General features: G+C 41.0%; 1 protein-coding gene across 1 annotated transcript in view; it reads right to left on the bottom strand.

Moving 5' to 3' along the window:
• LOC139749523 (RRP12-like protein) overlaps positions 1-12646 on the bottom strand; it is a 249271-nt gene that overhangs the window by 228465 nt on the left and 8160 nt on the right. The window contains exon 2 of the mRNA XM_071663484.1: positions 7225-7363. Coding sequence (XP_071519585.1) covers positions 7225-7348 — 124 coding nt within the window. The 5' untranslated portion in view covers positions 7349-7363. The remainder of the gene's footprint in view (positions 1-7224; positions 7364-12646) is intronic.

Here is a 12646-nt window from a genome sequence, read left to right on the forward strand (position 1 = left end):
AGGATATATGTGTCAGAGGTGGAGGGAACGAGGAGAAGTGGGAGACCAAATTGGAGGTGGAAAGATGGAGTGAAAAAGATTTTGAGTGATCAGAACCTGAACAAGCAGGAGGGTGAAAGGTGTGCAAGGAACAGAGTGAATTGGAACAATGTGGTATACCGGGGTCGACGTGCTGTCAATGGATTGAACCAGGGCATGTGAAGCATCTGGAGTAAACCATGGAAAGTTCTGTGGGGCCTGGATGTGGAAAGGGAGCTGTGGTTTTGGTGCATTATTACATGACAGCTGGAGACTGAGTGTGAACGAATGCGGCCTTTGTTGTCTTTTCCTAGCGCTACCTCGCACACATGGGGGGGAGGGGGATGTTATTCCATGTGTGGCGAGGTGGCGATGGGAATGAATAAAGGCAGACAGTATGAATTACGTACATGTGTATATATGTATATGTCTGTGTGTGTACATATATGTGTACATTGAGATGTATAGGTATGCATATTTGCGTGTGTGGACATGTATGTATATACATGTGTATGTGGGTGGGTTGGACCTTTCTTTCGTCTGTTACCTTGCGCTACCTCTCTCAAACTATTCGCCATTTCCCGCGTTAGCGAGGTAGCGTTAAGAACAGAGAACTGGGCCTTTGAGGGAATATCCTCACCTGGCCCCCTTCTCTGTTCCTTCTTTTGGAAAATTAAAAAAAAATAATGAGAGGGGGGGATTTCCAGCCCCCGCTCCCTCCCCTTTTAGTCGCCTTCTATGACACGCAGGGAATACGTGGGAAGTATTCTTTCTCCCCTATCCCCAGGGATATATATATATATATATATATATATATATATATATATATATATATATATATATTTTTTTTTTTTTTTTTTTCATACTATTCGCTATTTCCCGCAATAGCGAGGTAGCGTTAAGAACAGAGGACTGGGCCTTTGAGGGAATATCCTCACCTGGACCTCTCCTCTGTTCCTTCTTTTGGAAAAAAAAAAAAAAAACGAGAGGGGAGGATTTCCAGCCCCCCCGCTCCCTTCCCTTTTAGTCGCCTTCTACGACACGCAGGGAATACGTGGGAAGTATTCTTTCTCCCCTATCCCCAGGGAATATATATATATATATATATATATATATATATATATATATATATATATATATATGTATATATATATATATATATATATATATATATATATATATATATATATATATGGTGATGCTGTTTCCTGTGGGGCGGGATGGTGCCATGAATGGATGGAGGCACGCAAGTACGAATATGTACAAAAGTACATGCATGTGCATTTACATACTTACATGTGTATATATCCATTGACATGCTATCAAGGAATTGTACCAGGGCATGTGAAGAATCTGGGGTAAACCATGGAAAGTTTTATGGGGCCTGGATGTGGAAAGGGAGGGGTGGTTTCTGTGCATTGCACATGACAGCTAGAGACTAAGTGTGAGAGAATGTGGCCTTTTTTGTCTTTTCCTCGCGTTACCTCAAACAGGTGAAGAGGGAGGGGGGCCATTTCATGTGTGGTGGGGTGGCAAGAGGAGTGGATGAAGGCAGCAAATATGAAAAAAAATATATATAAAAAATATATATTTATCTATACTTATTCATTATACTTTGACGCTGTCTCCCGTGAGGTAGCACAAGGAAACAGACAAAAGAATGGCTCAACCCACCCACATACACATGTATATACATACATGTCCACACATGCACACATACATACCTATACATTTCAATGTATACATACATATAAATACACATGTACATATTCATACATGCTGCCTTCATCCATTTCTACCACCACCCCCCACACATGAAATGGCATCCCCTTTCCCCATGTGTGCATGAGGTAGCGCTAGAAAAAGACAACAAAGGCCACATTCTTTCAAACTCAGTCTCTAGCTGTCATGTATAATGCACCAAAAACACAGCTCCCTTTCCACATCCAGGCCCCACAAAACTTTCCATGGTTTACCCCAGATGCTTCACATGCCCTGGTTCAATCCATTGACAGTACATCTACCCCAGTATAACTCATTGTTCCAATTCACTCTATTCCTTGCACGCCTTTCACACTCCTGTATGTTCAGGCCCCGATCGCTCAAAGTCTTTTTCACTCCATTCTTCTACCTCCAATTTGGTCTCCCACTTCTCTTCGTTCCCTCCACCTCTGAAATATATATCCTCTTTGTCAATCTTTCCTCGCTCATTCTCTCCATGTGAACAAACCATTTCAATACATCCTCTTCTGCTATCTCAACCACACTCTTTTTATTACCACATATCTCTCTTACCCTTTCATTACCTAATCAAACCAACTCACACCACATATTGTCCTCAAACATCTCATTTCCAACACATCCACCCTCCTCCGCACAACCCTATCTATAGCCCATGCCTCACAACCATATAACATTTGTTGGAACCACTATTCCTTCAAACATACCCATTTTTGCTCTCCGAGGTAACGTTCTCACCTTCCACACATTCTTCAATGCTCCCAGAACTTTCAACCCCTCCCCCACCCCGTGACTCACTTCCACTGCCATGGTTCCATCTGCTGCCAAATCAACTCCCAGATATCTAAGACACTTCACTTCCTCCACTCTTTTCCATTCAAACGTACCTTCCAATTGACTTGTCCTTCAACCCCACTGAACCTAATAACCTTGCTCTTATTCACATTTACTTTCAGCTTTCTTCTTTCAAACACTTTACTAAACTCAGTCACCAACTTCCGCAGTTTCTCATCCGAATCAGCCACCAGCACTGTATCATCAGCGAACAACAACTGACTCACTTCCCAAGCTCGCTCATCCACAACAGACTGCATACTTACCCCTCTTTCCAAAAATCTTGCATTCACCTCCCTAACAACCCCATCCATAAGCAAATTAAAAAACCATGGAGATATCATGCACCCCTGCCACAAACCGACTCACTGGGAATCAATCACTTTCTTCTCTTCCTATTTGTACACATGCCTTACATCCTCGATAAAAGCTATTCACTGCTTCTAGCAACTTACCTCCCACACCATATACTCTTAATACCTTCCACAGAGCATCTCTATCAACTCAGTCATATGCCTTCTCCAGATCCATAAATGCTACATACAAAGCCATTTGCTTTTCTAAGTATTTCTCACAAAAACATTCTTCAAAGCAAACACCTGATCCACACATCCTCTACCACTTCTGAAACCACACTGTTCTTCCCCAATCTCATGCTCTGTACATGCCTTCGCCCTCTCAATCAATACCCTCCCATATGATTTCCCAGTAATACTCAACAAACTTATACCTCTGTAATTTGGACACTCACCTTTACCCCTTAGCCTTTGTACAATGGCACTATGCATGCATTCCGCCAATCCTCAGGCACTTCACCATGAACCATGCATATATTGAATATCCTCACCAACCAGTCAACAACTCAGTCACCTCCTTTTTTAATAAATTCCAATACAATACCATCCAAACTCACCAAATTGCCGACTTTCATCTTCCACAAAACTTTCACTACCTTTCCTCTGTTAACCAAATCATTCTCTCTGACCCTCTCACTCTGCACACCACCTCAACCAAAACACCCTATATCTGCCACTTTATCATCAAACACATTCAACAAACCTTCAAAATACTCACTCCATCTCCCTCTCACTTCACCACTTCTTGTTATTACCTCTCCATTTGCCCTTTTCACCGATGTTCGCATTTGTTCTCTTGTCTTACGCACTTTATCTACTTTATTTACCTTCCAAAACATCTTTTTATTCTCCCTAAAATTTAATGATACTCTCTCATCCCAACTCTCATTTGCCCTCTTTTTCACCTCTTGCACCTTTCTCTTGACCTCTTGCCTCTTTCTTTTATACATTTCCCAGTCATTTGCACTGTTTCCCTGGAAAAATCGTCCAAATGCCTCTCTTCTCTTTCACTAATAATCTTACTTCCTCATCCCACCACTCACTACCCTTTCTAGTCTGCCCACCTCCCAAGCTTTTCATGCCACAAGCACCTTTTGCACAAGCCATCACTGCTTCCTCCCCCACTGCTCTTACGTCCTTTGTTCTCACCTTTTTCCATTCTGCACTCAGTCTCTCCTAGTACCTCCTCACACAAGTCTCCTTCCCAAGCTCACTTACTCTCACCACTCTCTTCACCCCAACATTCTCTTTTCTTTTCTGAAAACCTCTACAAATCTTCACCTTCACATTAACATCCAAAAGTCTCTCTTTCGCGCACCTATCAATTAACACGTAATCCAAAAACGCTCTCTGGCCATCTCTCCTACTTACATACTTATACTTATGCATATCTCTCTTTTTAAACCAGGTATTCCCAATCACCAGTCCTTTTTCAGCAAACAAATCTACAAGCTCTGCATCATTTCCTTTTACAACACTAAACACCCCATGTACATTAATTATACCCTAAACTGCCGCATTACTCACCTTTGCATTCAAATCACCCATCACTATAACCCGGTCTTATGCATCAGAGCTGCTAACGCACACACTCAGCTGCTCCCAAAACACCTCTCATGATCTTTCTTCTCATGACCAGGTGCATAGGCACCAATAATCACCCATCACTCTCCACTTTCAGTTTTACCCATATCAATCTAGAGTTTACTTTCTTACACTCCATCATATACTCCTACAACTCCTGCTTCAAGAGTAGTGCTACTCCTTCCTTTGCTCTTGTCCTCTCACCAACTCCCTGACTTTACTCCCAAGACATTCCCAAACCATTCTTCCCTTTTACCCTTGAGCTTCTTTTCAATCTGAGCCAAAACATCCAGGTTCCTTACCTCAAACTTACTACCTATCTCTCCTTTTTCCTCATCTTGGTTATATCCATACACATTTAGACACCCCAATCTGAGCCTTCGAGGAGGATGAGCACTCCCCGCATGACTCCTTCTTCTGTTTCCCCTTTTAGAAAGTTAAAATACAAGGAGGGGAGGGTTTCTAGCACCCCGCTCCCTTACCCTTTAATCACCTTCTATGACACGTGGGGAATGCATTGGATTGAACCAGGGCGTGTGAAGCGTCTGGGGTAAACCATGGAGAGTTCTGTGGGGCCTGGATGTGGAAAGGGAGGTGTGGTTTTGGTGCAATATACATGACAGCTTCCCACCCGAATCAGCCACCAGTGCTGTATCATCAGCAAACAACAACTGACTCACTTCCCAAGCTCTCTCATCCACAACAGACTGCATACTTGCCCCTCTTTCCAAAAATCTTCCATTCACCTCCCTAATAACCCTATCCATAAACAAATTAAACAACCATGGAGACATCACGCACCCCTGCCGCAAACCTACATTCACTGAGAACCAATCACTTTCCTCTCTTCCTACACGTACACATGCCTTACATCCTCAATAAAAACTATTCACTGCTTCTAACAACTTGCCTCCCACACCATATATTCTTAATACCTTCCACAGAGCATCTATATCAACTCTATCATGTGCCTTCTCCAGATTCATAAATGCTGCATGCAAATCCATTTGCTTTTCTAAGTATTTCTCACATACATTCTTCAAAGCAAACACCCGATCCACACATCCTCTACCACTTCTAAAACCACACTGCTCTTCACCAATCTGATGCTCTGTACATGCATTCACCCTCTCAATCAATACCCTCCCATATAATTTCTCAGAAATACTCAACAAACTTATACCTCTGTAATTTGAGCACTCACTTTTATCCCCTTTGCCTATGTACAATGGCACTATGCAAGCATTCTGCCAATCCTCAGGCACCTAACCATGAGTCATACATACATTAAATAGCCTTACCAACCAGTTAACAATACAGTCACCCCATTTTTAAATAAATTCCAATACAATACCATCCAAACCCGCTGCCTTGCCGGCTTTCATCTTCCGCAAAGCTTTTACTACCTCTTCTCTGTTTACCAAATCATTCTCCCTTACCCTCTCATTTTGCACATCACCTTGTCCAAAACACCCTACATCTGCCACTCTATCATCAAACACATTCAACAAACCTTCAAAATACTCACTCCATCTCCTTCTCACATCCCCATTACTTGTTATCACCTCCCCATTAGCCCCCTTCAATGATGTTCCCATTTGTTCCCTTGTCTTACGCACTTTATTTACCTCCTTCCAAAAATCTTTTTTTTATTATTATCATATTGCTTTGTCACTGTCTCCCGCATTAGTGAGGTAGCACAAGGAAACAGACGAAAGAATGGCCCAACCCACCCACATACACATGTATATACATACATGTCCACACACAGCAAATATACAAACCTAAACATCTCAACGTATACATATATATACACACACAGAAAAATACATATATACACATTTACATAATTCATACTGTCTGCCTTTATTCATTCCCATCGCCACCCTGCCACACATAAAATAACAACCTCCCTCCCCAACATGTGTGCGAGGTAGCGCTAGGAAAAGACAACAAAGGCCACATTCGTTCACACTCAGTCTCTAGCTGTCATGTACAATGCACCGACACCACAGCTCCCTTTCCACATCCAGGCACCACAGAACTTTCCATGGTTTACCCTAGACACTTCACATGCCCTGGTTCAATCCATTGACAGCACGTCGACCCCAGTACACCACATCATTCCAATTCACTCTATTCTTGCACACCTTTCACCCTCCTGCATGTTCAGGCCCCGATCACTCAGAAACTTTTTCACTCCATCTTTCCACCTCCAATCTGGTCTCCCACTTCTCCTCGTTCCCTCCACCTCTAACACATCTATCCTCTTGGTCAATCTTTCCTCACTTTCCTCACATCTTTTTATTCTCCCAAAAATTTAATGATACTCTCTCACCCCAACTCTCATTTGCCCTCTTTTTCACCACTTGCACCCTTCTCTTGACCTCCTGCCTCTTTCTTTTATACATCTCCCAGTCATTTGCATTATCTATTTTACATTTATATATAAATATGCAAAAACCCACAGGAAAATGAAACACAATAACCTCTCAAGTGCATTTTCGTGTAATGATCACCCTGTCAGGGGAGATACAAGAATGAGATACAAGATGTAGAATAGCCAGCTGATATACAAGGAAGAGATGTAGCTGAGAAGTCATTGGTAAACAAGCATTACCAGATGATGGTGTTTGGGTATGACATCATGCCTGTCATAAAATTTATTATTGTGATGTAAACTTGTACTAACCTTCCACTTTCTGGAAAAAACACCTCCTGGCTGTTTCTCGGTATTTAGTGTTTGCAGGATTTGAGACACAACTGTGGCCCTTCTTCCACCTCTGTCCTTTACCACTAGTCTTCTTTAGCTTCATAGTGCCACAAAAGTTCTGCAATTTATGGACAAATAATAATATAGTCTTAATACTTCACCTCTCCTGCCTTAGTTAGGTAGCTTCATGAACAAAAGAATAACAGCTTTATTTGCAGTCATCTACCCTGCAGCTGTCATGTATAATATACCAAACCAGAACCTAACCTCCACAACCAAGCCCTACAGTCAAATACATGGCCTATCTTGATGGCTTCCTGTGCCCTTTCAGCCTGCTGACAGCATGTTGCTCCTCGTACAATACTTCAATCCAATTCAATTTACCCCATGCATGCCTCTCACCCTCTTGAATGCACAAGCCCCAATACCCCATAGTTTCCTAAACTTTATCTTTCCCTCTCCTTCTTGGTCTCCTCCTAAGTATGAATAACTGCTCAAGCTGACAAATATGAAATAAAATCAGTACTAGTCTTTATACTTAGCTCTAGTAAACATAACTTATAGATAAATCAATGATTAAAAAAGGGGGTGACTGTATTGTTGACTGGTTGGTAAGGTTATTTAATGTATGTATGACTCATGGTGAGGTGCCTGAGGATTGGCGGGATGCGTGCATAGTGCCATTGTACAAAGGCAAAGGGGATAAGAGTGAGTGCTCAAATTACAGAGGTATAAGTTTGTTGAGTATTCCTGGTAAATTATATGGGAGGGTATTGATTGAGAGGGTGAAGGCATGTACAGAGCATCAGATTGGGGAAGAGCAGTGTGGTTTCAGAAGTGGTAGAGGATGTGTGGATCAGGTGTTTGCTTTGAAGAATGTATGTGAGAAATACTTAGAAAAGCAAATGGATTTGTATGTAGCATTTATGGATCTGGAGAAGGCATATGATAGAGTTGATAGAGATGCTCTGTGGAAGGTATTAAGAATATATGGTGTGGGAGGAAAGTTGTTAGAAGCAGTGAAAAGTTTTTATCGAGGATGTAAGGCATGTGTACGTGTAGGAAGAGAGGAAAGTGATTGGTTCTCAGTGAATGTAGGTTTGCGGCAGGGGTGTGTGATGTCTCCATGGTTGTTTAATTTGTTTATGGATGGGGTTGTTAGGGAGGTAAATGCAAGAGTTTTGGAAAGAGGGGCAAGTATGAAGTCTGTTGGGGATGAGAGAGCTTGGGAAGTGAGTCAGTTGTTGTTCGCTGATGATACAGCGCTGGTGGCTGATTCATGTGAGAAACTGCAGAAGCTGGTGACTGAGTTTGGTAAAGTGTGTGGAAGAAGAAAGTTAAGAGTAAATGTGAATAAGAGCAAGGTTATTAGGTACAGTAGGGTTGAGGGTCAAGTCAATTGGGAGGTGAGTTTGAATGGAGAAAAACTGGAGGAAGTGAAGTGTTTTAGATATCTGGGAGTGGATCTGGCAGCGGATGGAACCATGGAAGCGGAAGTGGATCATAGGGTGGGGGAGGGGGCGAAAATTCTGGGGGCCTTGAAGAATGTGTTGAAGTCGAGAACATTATCTCGGAAAGCAAAAATGGGTATGTTTGAAGGAATAGTGGTTCCAACAATGTTGTATGGTTGCGAGGCGTGGGCTATGGATAGAGTTGTGCGCAGGAGGATGGATGTGCTGGAAATGAGATGTTTGAGGACAATGTGTGGTGTGAGGTGGTTTGATCGAGTGAGTAACGTAAGGGTAAGAGAGATGTGTGGAAATAAAAAGAGCGTGGTTGAGAGAGCAGAGGAGGGTGTTTTGAAGTGGTTTGGGCACATGGAGAGAATGAGTGAGGAAAGATTGACCAAGAGGATATATGTGTCGGAGGTGGAGGGAACGAGGAGAAGAGGGAGACCAAATTGGAGGTGGAAAGATGGAGTGAAAAAGATTTTGTGTGATCGGGGCCTGAACATGCAGGAGGGTGAAAGGAGGGCAAGGAATAGAGTGAATTGGAGCGATGTGGTATACCGGGGTTGACGTGCTGTCAGTGGATTGAATCAAGGCATGTGAAGCGTCTGGGGTAAACCATGGAAAGCTGTGTAGGTATGTATATTTGCGTGTGTGGACGTATGTATATACATGTGTATGGGGGGGGTTGGGCCATTTCTTTCGTCTGTTTCCATGCGCTACCTCGCAAACGCGGGAGACAGCGACAAAGTATAATAAAAAAAATATAAAAAATCAATGATAATTCCTGAAATTGAAACAGACAAAGAGAAAGAGGATAATAAGGTAAGGCTTAATAACCAATTCTAATGTGTAGTCAATCTAATGAATAATGCAGTGAATTAAAAGACAGTCAGACAACTAACACAAAAGGTAAGCAAAAATGAGGAAAAAGTTAATAAATAATCTTAACAAGAGATTAGATTGATATAATCATAATGGAAGAAAAATCAAAATGAATAAAGAGATGGGGGTAAAACTGATAATGACTGGAATATGACAAACATCACCGTAAAGGAAAATGTATATCAAAAAAGAAGAAAAAAATACAGAGATAAATATCCAAAACTCTGCAATATAATGTATAATGGTAGACATCATGCAAAAAGCTGCATGAAAAATAACTGACTTCATGCACCTCAAAGTATAAAAGCATTTGGATAGATTTCAAAAATGCAAATAGGGTAACAGTTGTTGATTTTTGCATCCAGCTGGAATAACAGAGTAAAGCAAGGTTTATGCAAATGAAGGAACATATATATTCAAAGAAAGAACAAGTACAGAATAAAAAGAATGGAATAATGCATATAATAAAGAAAGATACTAAGAACAAGAATGGGTACAGAGAAGGTTGTGAAGAGAAGGCATGGTTGCTGATAATATGATAAGAAGAAAAAGGAAAAATGAAAACAATAGGCTATGGAATCAGAGTAATAGTTAAAACAACAAAAACAGCACAGCAAGAACTAAGAAATAATATAAATGAAAGAATAGGCCACGAGAAGAGCAGGAACAGTATTAAAAGCATAATACAAACTATATTTTAGCAGAGATGCTGATGGAACAAGTGGCAAGCATTTGCAATGTCACCATGGCTGTTTAATCTAATCATGGATGAATGCAAAGGTCTTCGAAAGAGGGGTAGGTATGCAGTCTTTTGAGGCTGAGGGGGCCTGAGAGGGGAGTTTGGCATTTGCTAATGACACAGCACTGGTGAATGATTCAAGTGAGAAACTGCAAGGGTTGGTGTCTGAGATTAGGAGTGTTTAAAAGGAGAAAGTTGAGAGTAAATGTGAATACAAGCAAGGTGGAGTGAAAAAAGTTAGGTGGAGTGTGGGTTTCAATGGAAAAACTGGCAGAAGTGGGGTCTTTTAGATACCTGAGAGTGAACATAGCAGCAAATGGAACAATGGGAGGTGAAGTGAGTCACAGGGTGGGAAGGGAGAGGAAAGGTCCTGGGAGCAATGAGGAATGTGTGGAAACACAGTTCACTATCTGGGAGGGCAAAGATAGGTGTGTCTGAAGGAAAAATAGTCCTGATGGTGCTGTGCAGATGCAAGGTAAGGGGTGGAAATGAGAATATGGTAGAGGGTAAATGTGTTGGAAATGATATGTTTGAGGACATGTGGTGTGAGAGGACTGATTGAGTAAAAAGTGACAGGGTAAGAGAGAGGAGTGGTAGGGATAAGAGTATGCTTGAAAGAACTGAAGAAGGTGAGATGAAATGGTGTGGACATATGAACAGAATGAGTGAGGGCAGGTTGAAAAGAGGATATATGCATCAGAGGTGGAGAGGTTAAAGAGAAGGGGAGAATGAATTGGAAGTAAAATGATGTAATGACTAAAGTTTTGAGTGCTCAGGCCAGAAGGGTGTAAGGATGTGGGACAGAGTGAATTGGAGTGATATGGTAGTTTAGACAAATGAACAGAATGAGTGAGGAATGTTTAAAAAAGGATATACGCATCAAACGTGGAGAGGACAAAGAGAAGGGGAGACTAAACTGGAGATGGAAGGATGGAATGATTAAATTTTGAGTGCTCAGGGCTTGAATATTCAGGAGAGTGTAAGGCATTTGGGACAGTGAATTGGAGTGGTATGGTATAGAGGGGCCAACATGCTGTCAACAGGAATATGAAGCATCTGTGGGAAATCGCAGTAAGGTTTATTGAGCCTAGTTGTGGAGAAGGGACTGTGGTTTCAGTGCATTACACAAGACAGCAAGAGAATGGATGAGAACAAAAGAAACCATTCTTCATCTGTCCCTGCTGCTACCTCACTAGCATGGGAGACGTTGATAAAAAAAATTATACATTGACATTATAAAGACTTAAATAAAGAAAAATAATGCATGGAAATCATTGTAACTGAAGATACATAGATTAATAACTGAGAATTCCAGTTAATATACAAGTAATAACATGTTCAACAATCTAAATAAAATAAAATTAATAAAAAATCAAGACCGAAGCATATTAACTGGAACGAGACCTATAGGGAAATAAAACTAAACAGTGGTGTAACATCAAATGTTGACTATAAGGGAAATAAGATAATGAAATTATCTTAAATGTGAAATTATCTTAAATGTGAAACACAAGCAATAAACATACTAACCTTATCTTAATAATTATACAAGTGATAACATAGCATTCATCAATCTAAATAAAATGTGGATGAATTAAAAAAATCAAGAACTAAGTTGATCTAGAGAGAGTAAAGGTATGTATAGAAAATCAGACTGGAGAAAACAATACAGTTTCAGGAGAGATAGAAGATTTGTGGATTAGGTATTTGCTTTAAAGAATATGTGTGAGAAATAATCAAAGAAGCAGAAGGATTCATGTGGTATCTATAGATCTGAAGAAAGCATATGATAGGGCAGATAGAGATGCCTTGTTGGGGTTCTTACAAGTATATGGTATGAGAGTAAAGCTATTGTGTGTAAGGCAAATGTATGAGCAGGTAAAGAGGACAGTGAATGGTTCCTGGTGAAAGAGAGGCTCTGGCAGGGATGTACAATGTCACTATGGCTGTTTAATTTTTTCATGAATGGGAATGTGAGGGTGGTAAATGCAAGGATCTTGGAGACAGGAATGAGCATGTGCTCTGTAGGGGTGAGGAGGGGGATGGCAGATCTGAGTGAGAAACTGCAGAAGTTAGTTTTGTGTTTGAGGGAGTTCATGAAAGGATGAAGTTGAGAGTAAATATGAATAAAGCAAGGTTATGAGGTTTAGTAGTTCAAAAGGACAGGTAAGCTGGGGTGTAAGTTTGAACGGAGAAAAATTGGAGGAAGTAGAGTATCTTACATACCTAAGAGTGGACATGGCAGCAAATGGAATTATGTAGTCCCTACAATGTTACATGGATAGGTTATAAAAGAAATATACAAAGGAGGGTTGATGTGTAGGAAATG

The sequence above is a fragment of the Panulirus ornatus genome, chromosome 7 (genome assembly GCF_036320965.1).
Source record: "Panulirus ornatus isolate Po-2019 chromosome 7, ASM3632096v1, whole genome shotgun sequence".
NCBI lineage: Eukaryota > Metazoa > Arthropoda > Malacostraca > Decapoda > Palinuridae > Panulirus > Panulirus ornatus.